The sequence below is a fragment of the Mycteria americana genome, chromosome 2, assembly GCF_035582795.1.
Source record: "Mycteria americana isolate JAX WOST 10 ecotype Jacksonville Zoo and Gardens chromosome 2, USCA_MyAme_1.0, whole genome shotgun sequence".
NCBI lineage: Eukaryota > Metazoa > Chordata > Aves > Ciconiiformes > Ciconiidae > Mycteria > Mycteria americana.
The window spans coordinates 116,472,509-116,489,701 of record NC_134366.1 but is presented as its reverse complement, the minus strand read 5'-3'; the positions used below and the strand labels follow the sequence as shown (position 1 = coordinate 116,489,701).

The 17,193-nt window shown below is 38.3% G+C and overlaps 1 protein-coding gene across 6 annotated transcripts in view; it reads right to left on the bottom strand.

The window, feature by feature from the left end:
* Positions 1 to 1,696: 1,696 nt before the first annotated feature.
* The window catches only part of FAM210A (family with sequence similarity 210 member A), a 20,072-nt gene continuing 4,575 nt past the window's right edge, over positions 1,697 to 17,193 (bottom strand). For 4 of the 6 annotated variants that reach the window (XM_075494305.1, XM_075494307.1, XM_075494306.1 and 1 more), the window contains 4 exons: positions 9,704 to 9,817; positions 7,290 to 7,762; positions 4,968 to 5,079; positions 1,697 to 3,645 (listed from right to left, as the gene is read on the bottom strand). In XM_075494305.1, coding sequence (XP_075350420.1) covers positions 3,379 to 3,645; positions 4,968 to 5,079; positions 7,290 to 7,762; positions 9,704 to 9,817 — 966 coding nt within the window. In that variant the 3' untranslated portion in view covers positions 1,697 to 3,378. Of the gene's footprint in view, positions 3,646 to 4,967; positions 5,080 to 7,289; positions 7,763 to 9,693; positions 9,818 to 17,193 lie in introns of all 6 variants that reach the window. The other 2 variants (XM_075494309.1, XM_075494310.1) reach the window with 2 other exon arrangements.

The following is a 17,193-nucleotide window of genomic DNA, read 5'->3' as shown; positions in this document are numbered from 1 at the left end:
GCAGGCACTTGGTGCCTTCACGCATGTACCTATACCAGAGGCAATGTGCTGCCCTGCAGCGGCATTACGTGTGAGTCAGGGAACAGGCAGAAGTGGGTAAGTAAAGTCAGTCACCAAAGCAGCAATTTCTCTGCTGCCTGTGTGGTAGCAGATGCCTTAGTTCTGGTCTCACCAGCTTTCTGAAGGTTTTTGCAAAGAGGTGGAGGGACCCATGCCTTTGCGGGCCTAAAGGGCAATTAAAGGGACGGCCCTTTCCCATGAGGATGTTGAGCTGCCAGGGGAAGAAGGCAGCCCCTGCTAGCATTGACTGCGTGGTCCTGCAGGCAATGGAAGGCACTCCTAGGCTTCTGCCTGGGCTTTTCACCTCACCAAGGACTCTTGGCACTGGGGAGGGTTCAGGGAGTCCTGCTGGGCACTCCCTTGCTCAGGTCACTTGTTGTCTGCCTCAGTGCCAGCTCTAGGTGCTGCGGCCAAACTGTTTGCTTTCCCAGCCCGTGCACCTGCTCCTCTGTCCCTTCTGGGCTGCCAAAGGCACCCACTGATGCTGCTCCACCTTGAGGGATGCTGCTGCTGCATGGGAGCGTGCCAACTGTGCTGGCTTGGGCACCAGTAAGAGGAGAGAGACCCTGTGTTGTCCCCAGGCACCCCCTGGCCTGATGCAAACGCCCAGCCTGTGAGCACAGTCCCGGTGCGCTGCCTCACCAAAGGGGGATGGACCCTGGCTTCCAGCCACACAGACCCACACCATGTCTTACTGTCAATAATGAGAACTGCACCCTAGTATTGCAGAAATTAAGTTGTGAGACACAAGGATGAAAGTAAACTTTATCCTATAGTTAAAATTGCAGTGTAGCTGGGTACGTGCTGGGCACACAGGGGACTAACATCGTTCCTTCCCTGGGTGGCCCAGGAACTCCCCAGCTGGTCCCCACACTAATGAGACAATGCATTGATTCCAGATGAGGCTGACTTGAGACAAGGTCACCAGTACAACCAAGCATTTGACTAATTGTCACAAAAGCTCTCCAGGTTGAATTTTCAAAGTCTTGAAGATTCCCCCTCCTGCTTTGTGTAGATCAATCCACATAATTGTGTGCTTTGTTAATTGACATCCCGGGTGGAGGATGTGAGGATGCAGCTGTCCCAGAAACTCTTCAAGGTTGTTCATGCTGCAAAATTGACCAAACAGTACAGCGATGAGGCACTTGCCAATAGTCACTAGGAGCTGTTTCTGCAGATACAGAAATGGTCACATAGGACAGTCTACCACACATAGGTAAGACAGGAGATCTTTTGTACTTAGCAGTGGTAGTGATGGATCATGTAAGTGCTAGAGTAGCCACAGGCCAGCTGGACACAGGGAAGGGCAAGAGGATGGGGGTACCAAGAAGGTGTGTCTGCATAATGAACAATTTCTAACACGCCTGGGGGCTACAGACCCGTCCTAGGACAGCAAAGTGCCCCTGTGCAACCCCTGCCATGTGCAAAGAAGAGATGAATCCTGTGAGCTGCACCAAGAGTTTCCCACATCCAGCCCCAGACTGAGAGGATGACTGTGCAGTATTACTGGGGCAGACTTCAGGCTTTGCAGGCAACACTGCCCACAAAAATGGAAAACCAGAACAAATGCCAACATCAGAACAACGTGTGCATGGGGACACAGTAAGGAAAAGTACCCTAAAACAGAAAGAAGGAAGAACAACATCTATTAACTCCAGTCCTACAGTAGTACTCAGCAGTGTAAGAATTCACAGAATTATTTTTTAATATTTATCAGAAACGTGGCACTTCTTTGCATCTTCAGGGCACTGAATATACAATGATTATTCCTCACAACATCCCTGTGAGGTAGGCATTAGATTGCAGTTACTATTCAACATGTGGACAGAGGCAGAGAAGTACGTAATCAATCCTGCACAATTAAGTTAATGTAAGTTCAACTCACTTAAACATGGAGAGGCCCTGAGTGACTTGACTGAAAACATAAGAGTGGGGCAGAGCTGATCAAGTATCAGCTATATTCTTTTACTCTAGTCAGTTACAATGCTCAGGGTCCAACTCTGTTGCTTCCCCATATCCCCCTGCAAAAATCCACCTTTGTTAAACAAGATACACATGCAGAGAGTTGCTACAAAGTGAGATCTGTAATAGAAATAGGAAAACAACAATTCAATTTAGCCTACATTTCAATAAAATCAAGAGAAAAGTTTGCCTGCCCAGTCAAATAGAACAGTTTCAACTTTAGTCCTTTACGACATCTGAGACAGCATTTCAGCCTTCAGCTATGAGTAAGTAGTTGCTTGACCTAAGAAAATCTAGGGGAAAAAAGTTTAGCAGACTGTGATCACTGTCTCAGAAATTATGCTCATTTTAATTAAATTGTTCTACTGCAGTCTGAGGGATTCCTGAACAGGAGGAGGAACTTTTGGGTTTAACTCTAACTTTGCATGTATTTAAAAAGCCCCTTAGTATACTAATTTCTCAAGTAAACTTCTCTTTCAGAATTTTTTTGTTCCAAAAATGAAATAGAACAGTTTTGTAAACTTTAACATAATAAAAACGCCCTAGTTTTTAATATACAATTATTGATTAATTTCATTTAATAACTTTCTACTGTAAATCAACTTCAGGAAACAAAGTATACTTGACAGTATGGCTACTGGGATTAACTCCTAGGGATCTTCCTATAGTGTTCAGTTGAGATTTCTGAAAAGATACACTATCCAAGAAAGATTCATAGTCTCAACCTGTAAACTATCACAGCTCAGCTGAAGTCAATGTAGCCATTGTAATTCACCCTGACCCAGTAGCTAATCCATTGACTCCTTCATGTGCAGTATCAATGACAACGGTCTGTCTCCAAGTTGAGAGATGATCACGATTAAAGAGGCCTGGGTCCACATACTCTGAAAACCAAAATATGTTGCCTTTCCCAGTGGAGAAATCTTCATTCTCATTGAATGGAAGATTCAGTCTAATGGAATAACAGCTGTGCACTAAGATGGAGGAAGAATAAAGTAGTGGCTTTTGGAAGAAACCATCTTCATTTTGACATGGGGGAAGGAAGGGAAAAAAAAAAAAAAAAAAGAGGGAAGAGTAATTCTTTCCACTAGACTTCCACTGAAGTTCTAATCTGAGATTTGCTTTTCCTTCTTGTAAATTTAAATTTTGTCACAACCTCTCCCCCAAGGAACTTTAACCTTGGTGAATATACAGAATTTTAAATCCACAGAGCAACTGTAATCTCCAGACAAGGGGAAAAAAAAGACAAAAAAAAAAGGGGGGCAAAAAAAGCAGCTCTGTAGTGCACTTTGTATATCCTGCCTCACAAATGGTTAAAGTGCTAACTTTGATATATCCGAAAATTAAGTATCTCTCCTAGTCCTTTATTTTTTTAAATGAAACTTTATCTTTGGTTTCTTGTATCTTCTCTGTAATTTTATCCTTTGTTTCCTCCATCTTCTCCGTAATTTTATCCTTTGTTTCCTCCATCTTCTCCGTAATTTTATCCTTTGTTTCCTCCATCCTATCTTGTAGGTATTCCTTTACTGGTGGTGGTGTGGACATGTAGCCATTCTTACGTAGATATTTAACAGTGATGGACGTTCCTCCCAAAGTCACAGTGTATCTGGCAGGAGTTGCAATCTTAAAGAAACCAAACACCACACTACATCAATAAAACAGGACAATATTATCTAGCAAAAGGTATTTTTAATATTGAGAATTTATTTTGGCCAGTGTCAGATACTAAAAAGATCTCCTATTTATAAGAAAATAAGCCAATTTACAGTACATCCCCCAGAAATGCATACCTTTTACTTAAAGTATCCTTTTGACAAAACCAGCACAGGCATCAGACTTCCATTTAAAAAAAAAAAAACCTCTCTGTGCAGCTTGTGGGGCGAGCATTAGGCATCTCAGAATGCAATTCAGAACAGACAGTTTGAACACTGAGCCATATAAGCAAAGAGGAAATACTGACAACAAGATATGCTTTAAATTCTGAAATTCACAAGAGTACAGGCATCTTTCAGTCCAAAACTAGGACCCACACCTAGAAAACTAGAGCTAAAAGAGACTTTAAGATGTCAGCTAATCCAAGACACAACAAACCAGGTTTGTTATGCTAGACAGACTAACCTGTTCTTTCAGAATTTCAAAGATAAAGCCTGCACAATCTTCCCTTTGTAAGCTATTCTAGTGCTTCCACATCTTGAAAGTTTCTTCCAACACTGCCAGATCTCCCAGCTATAATAAAATCTTTATATTTAACCACATTTATTTATTGGTCTCTTTTAGGCACAGGAATAATTGGCAAGAGTAGTGCTTTCACGTCTTGTTTGGGAAAATAACCCCTTTAAATAACAGATAAGAAGCACATCACATTTGCAAACAAAACAGATGAGTGGCATTCGAAGCAAATACAGTACTCCGTTTTTCCACATCCATCTGACATGTTTCAAGTTTCCCAAACACAGACTGTGCATGTATAAAGCAATAAAGAGAGACCCAAATCTGACCGTAAGTAATTGATTCAAATGGACAATGAAAGTACTTGACAATGATGGAGAACTAAGGTAGGAAGACAAACTAGCGAATCCTCCAGGATAAAAATAACTGTACTTTTATCTGGTAATCATGAGCTGTTTAGACTTTATCTCTTTATCCCTGTTAATTATGTCAGGGATACAGAGGAATAACTTAATTGTAATTAAATCTCTAAGGGCAGACAATAGTTCTGCAGCAAACAAAGAAGTTATTTCAGAAATACAGGTAGACTCCTTAAAGGAACACAGAGCCTGCATCAACTTGCATGTGACTATTTTTACTACAGAAGCAAATGCTCAAGTATGTGTAACTATCAAAGAGAGAAAACAGCATTAATTATTTCTGCTGTAAACAAATAAACCATGTTTAGTTCACCAGGCAAGATTTGGAGCTTATTTATAAACTATAATTATACTTACTTTGTACAATGCATATGCAGTTAGTGCATTTCCACTCTGGGAATTTTTCAGGATGTTTACTATGCTGTCTGGTAAGCCAATCAATTCTAGGAAGGGAACAACATTCACTCCTCTATAAAAGAGAAAAAAAATTGACAATCTGAGTTGGAATTCGAAACCTGAACAGTGATTTACAGTACCATTTCCATTCTTTAACTCTATTATACAAACTTTGTAATTTGATAGCAAAGTATTTTTTCATTTACACAACATACTTACAGGATTTTTATTTCTGTACATATGGGCAAATTAATGTTCTTTTCAGCATTCCACCAAGAGGTGACCCATTTATATCATCCCTGTTGGGCTGAGCAGCTACCAACTTACTTGTCTCCCAGTTTATTATGTTTAGAGGTAAGTAGATATAACGGTGGTAAGATAGCTACTCATGCTCCAGTTGTGCAGGTCCAACTTCATGTTCTGTTTTGCCTAAAATTACTTTTTTTTCTTTTTAAAATTTTTCTTTTTAAAATTTCTTTTAAATATTTCAGACTAATCTGCAGCATGCTCAGAAGCACAGAATCCAGACTTCAGTGTCCTCCATTCACTTTTAAATACATCAAACAAATGGAATGTGGCAAACAAAAAGGAAGCAACATGTCGTACAGACAAGATTTCAGGGGTTTTGTGCCCCGTTGTTCTACCTTGTCAATACAAGGTGGCAAGATGGGTGGAGGGAGCTCCTATCACAATTTCTTTCTATTCGAAAACCAGGGAAGCTAAGCTTACATCAGCACCAAAGAAAAAAAGACAGCCCGTCTTTACATTACCGTAGAAAGCTATATGCAGTTATAGAAGACCTGACTTTCCAATAGAGACATATTATTAGTATCATTATCCATTTCTACCTAATATTTTAAGCATTCCTCTGTGCATGCGATCACTTTAGCATCAGGAACAACAACAGGCAGTAATTTACTAACAGATACTAGAACCTACAATCTGAAGGCCTATCCCCAGAGTAGAAAATGGAGACCTAGTAAGATCTGAAAGACAGCATCGACCGTATTATTTAATAAACCACCATTATTTAGTCTTGTATCATGAGAAGTCATTCTGAAAGTTATTTTTCCACTTCAAGAGGGTGCTGCTCCTGTGGCATGACAAACTGAAGCTTTGTTATAATTAGTTTCTAGTTAAATATTTCAGTTGTTTTCATCTGTCAAATACCTATTTTAGCAGCTAACTTAAGTATTTCAAGAAAAGTAATCTTCACTCAAATCTGAAATGTCTGGATGTAAGCATCAACGTGAATTCATCCAAAGCAAAATATTTTTATAGCTCAAGACCTTTATTCCTCTGACATGAGCTAAATTTAGAATGACATTTGGATCTATAGCTCCTAGAAAGGGCAATTATGCCAGCTGGTTAGAGTAACTAAAACAAACACTTGTGTGGTAAGGCATTCTAATGTCAAAGCCCCATCCTTGCCGCCGCAAACTGTTGTTGTTTCATGCTTTCTATTATTAAATATACAACACTAGCAATCCAGAGATAAACATTTACTCATATTTAGCAAACCATTTGCAGATAGATAAAACCTCTTTCATCTGAACTAGCAGCTCATAGCTGATATAATAGTTTTTTTCTAATAAATGCCATTTTCCAGAACAGTATCTGGCACACACTATAGCTGAAAGAAACTAAAATTAGAAAACATAATTTATCTTTTTTTTAGCCACACAAATATTTAATTTCCAATTCAAACGTCTGGCCTGCAGTAGCAATTTTTTCAGTGGAAGGCAGGAAAGACAGGAAACAGAAATAAAAAAGGAAAAGATACACATGGCTTGTGAAGAGCTCAGAGTGAGGTGAACGACATGAAAGTCCAATGATGAGGGAGGACTGGGGATGAAGGGGGGAGGAAGTGGTGAAATACCCCTCAAATCCAATGACAAAAAAAGAACAGGTCTATAAAGATCTCACCTAGCAATTCATAATCAGGATGCCAAATCCCTATCTTTACCTTGTGAGAGGTTACTAATAATTTCAATGCTGTTTAGATCCATGCATATTTTGTGGAGATAAGCATTCCTTAAAATGTTAGCAACATATTTGGTATAGAGCAATAACTGCATAATAATAGTACATATGTGACACTCTCATGAATCCTATATACTTTTGATATTAATCCTGTGCTTCAGTTAAACATGTAGCATCATTTCCCTATTACATATAGAGGCACTATTTAACATGTAATAGTATTTTATATGTCCTTTCACCTGTGAAAGTCAGTCTCAATTCAACAGCAGTATTGGACACTGCAACAAAATATCAACTTACTTCATGGCTGCATAGTAAAAGGATCCAAACCATACAGTGGAAGTCAGAAGATGCACTGGAATCATGACTTTTCCGTACTGTTTAAAAGTTTTTTTGAATCTCTGAACAAGACTAATTGATTTGTCTTGTAATGGATCAGCATCTGAAGAATCTGACTCTACAGGGCTCTGCTTGGGTGTATCAGTGGCCGAAGTCAAAGGATTTCTCTCTTCTGGTACTTTGTGAGGAGTGTCTGCTGGCTGTGATGAAAAAACACTTTTCTTTGAGGCAAAGCGTGCTGCACCTGCATGAAGACATCGTTTAGGAGGGTCCAGTGCCAGAATCACTTTGCATCCAACGTTAGACAACACTGATTGTCCTTTTAAGCACTGAAAGATACCAGTGCGAGGAAAAACCAAACATGTCCCATGTGCCAGCTGAGATGCAGTATGTAAGAGACTCCGTTGCATTTTGTTGAAGCGTGGCTGAGGTTTCTATAGAGAGGAAACAAGAAGAGTAAACAAATTGCATTTCAATAATCTGATTTCTAATTGCTCCAATGCCGCTTGAAATTCTCAAATTGAAATTGCTTTCTATTCTTCTACTTTAAAAGGTTTTCCTTATCTTGCTTTGCAGAAATTGTTACCTTCTAGAATTAAGCAAATCATTTTGGATCTCACTTCTTTAGCACTCTGAACTAAAATGGCCCCTTCACTTAACACACTCTGCTCCTCACAGCTAAAATGCTCATTCTACTCTCTAAAAACATTTTTAGATGTTTAGTGCTAACCACTGCTTTTATCTTGTGCTGGTTTTGGCTGGGATAGAGTTAATTTTCTTTGGAGTAGCTAGCATGGGGCTATGTTTTAGATTTGTGCTGGAAACAGTGTTGATAACACAGGGATGTTTTCGTTACAGCTGAGCAGTGCTTACACAGAGTCAAGGCCTTTTCTCCTTCTCACCCCACCCCACCAGCGAGTAGGCTGGGGGGGGCCCAAGAAGTTGGGAGGGGACACAGCTGGGACAGCTGACCCCAGCTGACCAAAGGGATATCCCATACCATATGGTGTCATGCTCAGTGATAAAAAGCTCAAGGAAAGGAGGAGGAAGGAGGAACATTCAGAGTGAAGGTGTTTGTCTTCCCAAGTAACCATTATGCATGATGGAGCCCTTCTTTCCTGGGGATGGCTGAACACCTGCCTGCTGATGGGGAGCGGTAAATGAATTCCTTGCTTTGCTTTGCTTGCATGCACGACTTTTGCTTTCCCTATTAAATTGTCTTTATCTCAACCCACGAGTTTTCTCACTTGTACCCTTCCAATTCTCTCCCCCATCCCATTGTGGGGGGAGTGAGCGAGCGGCTGGGTGGTGTTTAGCTGCCTGCCAGATTGAACGGCAACAATCTCCATAATCTGGCACAGTTACTGAAAAGTTACCCTTGAAACTTCCCTTCTAGGAGCAACTGATAGTTTGAGTGATACTTCCAGCCTACATAAATGTAGTATGAACTCACTGAAGTACAATTAAAATTAATTTTTGATGCCAATACATTCTTAGTTTTGGTATAATTTTTCATGTTCTATACTATTTTGAACTAAAAGTTCGTACAGGAAAAAAATCAATAATAATAATTATTATTAATAATCAATCAATAATCTTAATAGTAACAAACCTAACCACAACAGCCTGCCAGTATACATCTGTTAGGAAAGGGGACGGTACTGTTGAATGTCATGTATTAACAGGAGCAAAATAGAACTGCAATTTCAGAAATACTACAATGCAAAGAATATTTTAAAACTGTCGATAACCCAGTTAACCTTATGATTTTGAATACTTGACAGTTACTCCCGAAAGTTCAAAATTGAGAGATTCCCCACAAAAGAAGAGAGTAATTTTGTTTGGCACATATAGACATCAAGAAATCTCCCCCCCCCCCCCCAAAATGCATGCTCGGAACTAGTGAATGAAATACTAACTCTCTCCTTTCCTTTATACAATGACTGCAAGTTACAGAATCAATTTTCCTTCCCTCCAAAAAAGGTTTTGGAGGGAAGGAAAATTGATTCTAATTGAATCAATTTTTGATTGATCAATCAAATTGATTCTAATTGATTTGGAAAATCAATTAGTGATTCTAAAATCACTAATTGATTTTACGTAACAAATGCCAATTAAGTCAGTTATATTACAACTTTCAAGTCTTTCTGATGCTTTTACACTTTTAATTATCATAACAATTCTTGATCCAAACTAGAATCATTCAAGTTTAATCGAAACTCCACTGTTGTCTTCATGACTGCTTCCCCTTCACCTTAGATATATTTCAGTCAGGTGTTTTGATAGTAAATTTGTCTAGGCTGCTGAAAATGATCAATACGTCATAACGTAAGCAGACATTTTTAAAAAATGAAGCCATGCATACCCTTTATTACCTTCCAGATATGCAACAAGAAGAGTATGATAAGGTTTGTATCTTCAAAAAGTTGCAACTCTTCCACTAGTTCCCCACTTTTCAAATATATGTCTTGAACATATTGATGACTCTGCTAAAGTAAAAAAAAAAGGCACATTTAGAGAAATAGCAACAACAGCTAACTAATATTATGATTTTTGGTCAGCCTGAAACCTTGCTTACTGAAGAAGTTATTGGTATAAATTACCCTTTGGATACTGACATGCTAATGGGAGATTTTTTCTGTGTATCTTAAAAGTTTCTCAACTGTGAACTACTGTTTCCTTCCAAGAGAGAAAAGTTTAATAACCCAAATGCATCTGTTGGAACATTCCTGTCTATATGTTTTCTAGATATTTTTGTTATTGTGCTTGAATTAATTGCAATTACTAGAATTACAATGTTTGATGTGGGGAAAAAATTGAAGGAAACGTTTCAAACTCCCTGGGAACCTGTACCTTGCATGTGAAGCAGAGACACCCACTTTTGTTGAACTCATACTAACAGAGCAGGTATTGCATCGGCAGGAGAAAAGGGAACTCTTGTCTCTATGTAAGCAAACAGTTACTCACTCCTGTTGAGTTATGAACGCAGTGGGAGCCAAGAAGTACTGCTGCTTATAGAGCAGTAAATCAGTCACAGGTATGGCCTCCCAATGAGTCAGCCTTCTGTAAGAATTCACTGCAAGTAGCAACTGCTTGTGGTATCTCTGGTTTTATGAGAAGCGGGGATCCTTGCTGACTTCTTAGATCCAAATGCCATTGCTTCTCAAAACAAAAAATTAGTGAAAACACTCAGCCAAACTGTTAAGATGGCACTCTGTCATATACCAACTACCTTACTGATTTATAGAAATTGTAACAACAAACTGGAAGACAACTACATTGCTTGCATATTGCCACTTACACTCCTTTCCTGAGAGATAACACTCTCCCACAGTGGACTGTTTTCCCCTCTCACTAACAGTACGCAACACTCTGAGCATCTGCCCTAAGGAGATTTTCACAATATCCAGCCAGCAGACTCAGCAAAGGATACCTATCCATCTAAGGGAATTTGGGAGCTCTTGACTCAGACTTCCGCCATTCACCTATTTTCAGTGGATGGTACCCTATTGAAAAATACCTGTTCCAAACAAGCTTTGAAAATTGCCACCACACAGCATGGGGGAAACCATGCTTAGCACTCTGATTTTGGTTCATTAATGTTATTAACAGGACTCAGCATTCCAACAGCCTTGGAAGGAGATCATTCTTCTGTACAGAAGCAAGAAGGAACTGAACAAGTATTTCTGAATTTTCCCATTATATATAGTGTATATATAGTAGCATTTCTACTGATGGCACAGAAGTAACACCATACCACACCTCTGATGAATTGCAATGGCTGCAGAACATTGGGATATGAAATAGCTTTCAGGGGGTGAGAATTCTCCTTAATGTGAAGAATGTGTCACTACTACTTGTTCAATACTCATCAGTCAGTAGCTAACATAGTTGTGATTGGTAAATGAGTTTCAGGGCCTCTGCTACGGAGTTAGGTGCACCATATAAGACTTAAAAATAGAATGTCACCAATGGCTTTAAAGCAGGGGAACGACCAGGGCCACTGACAAGACTTGACACGCCATTTTTTTCTTCCTATATCCTCAGATGGGACTTGGAACTCATTAACTAAAGGGTGTTTCTCCATGATGCAAGACCTGGTTGGTCAAAGGAATGGTTCTCAAACCGTCTGGGGTAGATGCTGAAAAGGTCCTGAACATTGTAAGCACAGATGATAGCATGAGTCTAGCTAATATTCTGTGAAACAGCTTACTTCTTGCTTCTCCACTTTAAAAAAAGCTTTTTGCTAGATACTTGATTATAAGAAAAGGCTTAGATATGATAGTGCTTATACTTGAGAATAAAAGAAAATAGGTTTTTCAAAACAAGGTTAGAATTTTCCTTACAACCCTACTCTGTTTTATAGGTATGTGCTTTATTTTACATATCTAAATGAACAAAGGAGAGATTTTTGAAGTGCCAGTAGCTGAGGATGGTGCTACTATCCAGCAGCACTACAAGACTAAAGGAGGGAAGTATTATATTTATAATGGTTATAGCAGGATGTAGGAAAGGCAAATGAATAAAATAACAGATCAATATAGCATACAATTTGTAATGGATTTTAAAGAAATGAATATTGTTAAAGGGGTGATGAGTGCAGCTGCTCAATTGTAATATTTTCATTACTTGGCTCAACATTGCAAACAAATCTTAAACAGGACAGAGAACTCAAAGTGCACAATAAATGTGGTTGGAAGTCCAAAGAAATACAAAACTGTAGTTGTTTCATCCTAAAACATGAATACAGAGAAATCTGTTCTTTAAGATGTCATTAGTGAAATGAAGTTCCTAGTATGCTGTGCACTCAACAGGCATCAGGAGAGAGTGTGTCAGCCTGTGGATTTGAGGCACAATTTTATTCTCCAAGTATAATACTTTCATTAAAGAAATTACTGGAGCTATAAAAGTTATACAATTTCCCCTGCACCTTTAGGTTGTTAAAACCCCTCAGATTCTAAGGAAGTCAGGACAGTAACCTAAATGTTATCTACAATTACACCTAGTGACTTTTCAAAAGTAGTTTCTTCAGTTTAGTCTATCTCATTTTTTCATGCTGTTGCACAATGATGCAAAGGCACAGAAAAGGACAGAAGCTAGAAGCGTCAAATACCAAGGTGGTAAAGCAGCTGGTCTGTGGCGTGAGAATGGGGGGGGGGGGGGTGTTTTAAGGGATCTTAGATTTCTACATTAGCTTTCTCTTAAAAATGCCACAAGAAAAAAAAACCCAACCAACAACATGAGATGTCTAAGGACAAATATAGCTGTTCTCTGCTGTAAGAGTCTCATGTGGTCAGTGACTGAATGCTAGTAGGACAAACTACAAAATGACATACAAACACTTCTGGGATAAGGTCTCCTCTTCAGTGCTGTCATATTCTGGCTAACTATTTAGTAGTATCTCCAGCTGGCTGTAAACTGAGCTGCAGAGATCTTGGCTGTTCAAGACACACTCCCGGTTGGGATTCTTGGACATCCATTTAGCTCCTGAAGGCACGTCTGTCTCACGGCAAGCTATTAACAAGCCCTCTGACATAAAGGGAGTGCTCTAGTGGCCTCTTGAGTAAAAGTATAGATCAGCTGCTCATTAGAGTGCCAGAGGTTTTGTTTAGGAAACTTTGGTACTTTTGTTATAATTTAGATCAGCTTTGGCATAAAACTGAGGTACTGTAGGAGTATCCTGTCTCTTGCATTTGCTCTGCTAAATCTTTGCCTTCCAGTGATTATTTTGTTCCCAAGGACAACAAAAGTTCAGGACCTTTTAATGTCACAGATTTGGTCTGTGTGACTACCACAAATTCATGGGTTTGGATGTGTACTAACATTTTAAGCAAAAAAGAAACAAGGCAACATTTGAAAAAACAGAAGTAACAAGCCAGGCTGATTAGGTACAGCAAAGGCTGCTGTAGATATCTGCTGTTGGAAAGAGAAATCATGCCAGAGATGCTGTCAGATGAAACTTGCATCAGGATAATTTGTATGAAAGCAGTTACTCTGTTACAATTAACATTTTTTGAGCTACCAGAGAATAGGGGTGGATGGAAAATGGCAAAAAAATTAGTGTGAGTTCTTTTGTAAAAGAGGTCAGAGAGCATCTAAGGGAATTGAGGGTATTGTACATGTAGACTACACTGGCTTATTTTCTCAGTTCTACCAGAAATGCTCTGGCCACAATATGTAAATATGGATGAATTTAAAGCATTTTTACTTGTTCTGTTACTGTTTAAAAAAAGAACATTAATTATACCACAGGAGAGTTCCCAGTGAAAATCCATGAGCTTTTTCCACTCCCAAGGCAGCTTTCTATGAAACCAGAGAATTAATTTACATTCTTGTCATTTTTAGTGTCAAATCAAGTAAACTTTGAGGGTTGTGTGTTGTATATAGAGAAGAATTTTGAAAGGACACAAACCAAGTTTTCATAAATCCTTTCCAGCTCACCTTTCAGACTGCACAAGAAGCAAACGTGCAGAGATCTCATCCAAACAGCTCAGTTTAATAAAAAAACCCACTGTATTGCTTACATTTTTACTAAATACAATTTAAAAAAAATAATTAAAAAATTGTTTTCAGATTTAAATTGTTCTTTTCAAGAACTTATTGATAGTATATTTTAAAAAAACCATCTTGCCTTAAATAAACTGAAATAAGAAAACCACAACTGAACAGAAAAGATATATGGGTTGCCTTAAAAGCTGAGAACTCATTTTAAAATCATTGTAATAATAGTGCAATACATGCAAAGCATCATTGTTTTTCCTAAACTCAATGTAAAATATAACTATAAACCTCTTAGTAACTGCAATGGTTCAGCATAGCACACAGTCACTATCCATGGACAGGAAAATGGCAGCATATAGGGACTTTTTATTCTTTGTATTAGTACTTTGAGAGTGTATGAATGAGCATTTAGAATTTGTATTTCGACCTTTACTACTTTTACAGTGTCCCTGATACAAGCTGTTATTCATTCTAAACTAAGAAACATGGTTATAATTTGAAGTTTGGACATCACTGGCTGTCTAATCCTGCCTACCATTCAGAGCTGTCTAAAAAAAAAAAATATCACATTTTAGGTTAAAGGGAGTAATGCAAAATAAGTCATAGTGAAATTTATTAAAGTCTTGGTAAAAAACCATCACGTTAAAACAAACAAAAGAGTAAACTCTTGTAGACAAATTACCTTAAAACATTAGCCCCATCCCACCTCCACCATGTCTAATCTCTATAATATCTTCACTTAGTAAATGCTATGCTATAATTTTTAAATTGATCATGCTACTACAGTTCAATACTGATATAAGTGGAGACAAGCCAACAACTTTTTTCCCTTATTTTATCTAAACTACTCTTGTTCTTGCTAAAACAAACTTAGTGAAGTGAAGAAAACAGAATAAACCCTCATAGGGTCCTTACACACACACTGATCTTCACTACTACAATCTTCTGATACTTAAGTATTAGAAAGCACAACAAAAAGTAGCTTTAGGAAGAATAAAAGTTGTTGTAGACATTTATAAAGCCTGAACAGTGCATACAGAAGGCAAATAAAGCAGGAGAACCTAATGCAATGCCTGTCTGTTGAGTTATAGATCTGGAACACTAAACAGGAGGCTTAACAGCTGATCTGCATCCAGTCAATATCACAGTGGTATCCCCATTTTCCTCTATGTTGGAAGGCATTAGATCTTAAGCTTGCACACAGCTAAGCATTATATAAAAGTGTGAATGTTCTCCAATTCTTCTAAAAGAAAGTATCACAATCATTTGTAGTGCTTTCTGCTCTTCAGAACTATGTTTTTAAGAACGGCGCTACTCCATCTTTTCACTCCGTTTTCCTGTTTTGTAGTGCTGTACAGGTATGCTGGGTTCCTTCATTCAGAAGTTTCATTCTGCCCTCTACTGAATTTTTACATAATTACACCTCTTACAACTACAAAAGGTCTCCACGATTCCTTCCAACAAGCGTAAATTTGCTGGATCATGCTCTATGTTAGTTCCAGAGCCCCCCAAAACAACAGGCACGTGTCAAGGGGAGGGGAGGGGAGAAAACCTGCATTTTAAAGTGCTATCTGATTTCATTTTTTGTCCATTTGTCACTCTATAGACATGCCTGCAATAAGCAAGTTAGAGTTATGCTTTTGCAGGTTAACGAAGCATAAAAATAGGCATATACATCTATTCTAGAGAGCTTAAAAAGCCCTTTGTTAATTCAAAGCAGGGATTGTACTTGTCTGATTATTATTTTGCCCCTCTGCACATTACCTTTCACTTTAAGCTAATGATCAAAATAAGATATAATTCTGTCTCCTTTCTATTCCACTCTCATGTAATAACTTTCCCAAGCAACTCCCAATAGCCTCTTTTATCCTTGTATCTCCCAATGTATCATTAGTTAATTCCCCTCAAAACACTTGCGTTTTTCTGTCAGAGGGCCATTAACACAGAGGTGTGTGGGGAGTGTGGTGGTACGTTTTGAAAGCATTGCGAAGTTTCTACTAAATAACTAAAAGGGGCTGCAAAAGGTAATTCACATAAGCAAGCCTCATGTCAGCAGTTTCCTGCATATGGCTTTGAACTCCCTCAGAAAAAAACCCCCACAACTGAACTGGTGAGGGTTTAGATGCTAAAGCACAAACAAACAAATAAATACACAGATCAGTTTTCTACACTTCACTGAAACACTGTTTCAGAATCTCTTAGGACCTCCCCTCTCGATAACTCATTGAACTTTTAATTGGCAGATTCCTCGCCTCTTTCAACTTTCACTGAGCATCTCAAGAGTTCTGACTCTACACTTTAACACACACTGGAAAGCATTAGAAACATTACTATTAGTTCTATGTTCAGGGTTCAGATATTTCTTTTATGAAGTTCTGCTACCTCTCTTTAGAGTTCAGAGCTGCTGTGCACATCTCTTTTCACTAAGAGCCATCAAGAACAGTCAAAAGGTTGCAGACAAAACCGAACAGCTTGCTCAAGGCTTCCTGCTAGACATAATTTGGATTCTAGTAGCCAAGCTAATTTTTTAATTCATAATCTTTCTGGTCACTCAGGATTTCTCCAACATATAAAATTTATATTATAATATGTAACTTAAACAGCTCTTGTAGTTATAATCAAATATTTATTCCTGAAAGGTCTAATGAAACAACTGGAGACACAATGTGAATACTATGACTTCCACTAAAACAAATGGTGCTAACCCAAATAAAATTTGGCCTTTTTGACCAGATCATAGAATAAGAGCTTAGGTATTCAAATACTTTCTCTTGACTAATTATAAAAGGCATTTATTAGGAATACACTTAAACTTAGACCTCAGCATCAACTTTGTACAGCCTTCTGCCTCATCTTGTGTTGTGACTACCAAAACTGTCTTTTCTAGCCTTGATAAATGCCATTTTTGCCACCTTGGCTCTTCACAGGTCTTGTCTCATTGTTCTGTGTCCCTTCCCTCCATAACCCAACCAGAATCAACAGTATCATTTGTAATAAAATTGTTATATAATTTGCATTTAAAATATTACAAAACACTTAAAATAACAACCCCCACCAAGTAACAAGTCTTTTGCCATCAAATTCACCCAAAGTGCTTCTAAGACTTTCAAAAAACATGCTCGAGGAAAAACTCAAAAGCCTTACAGTTAGAAACAAAGTAGAAATGCATGTAAACCAGCCCCAAACTGCAAAAAAACCCCAGCTTCAATAAGAACAGAATTCACAGTGGAAGCATTAGGTTCAAGATTTTTTTCTTTTATTCTCTCACCACATTTATCTCACATTTTCAAACACTGAAAAGCTGTCATTTTTTCCCAGCAAAAAATACAGAACGTTCATCTTTCAGCTGAATTACTGTTGGCAG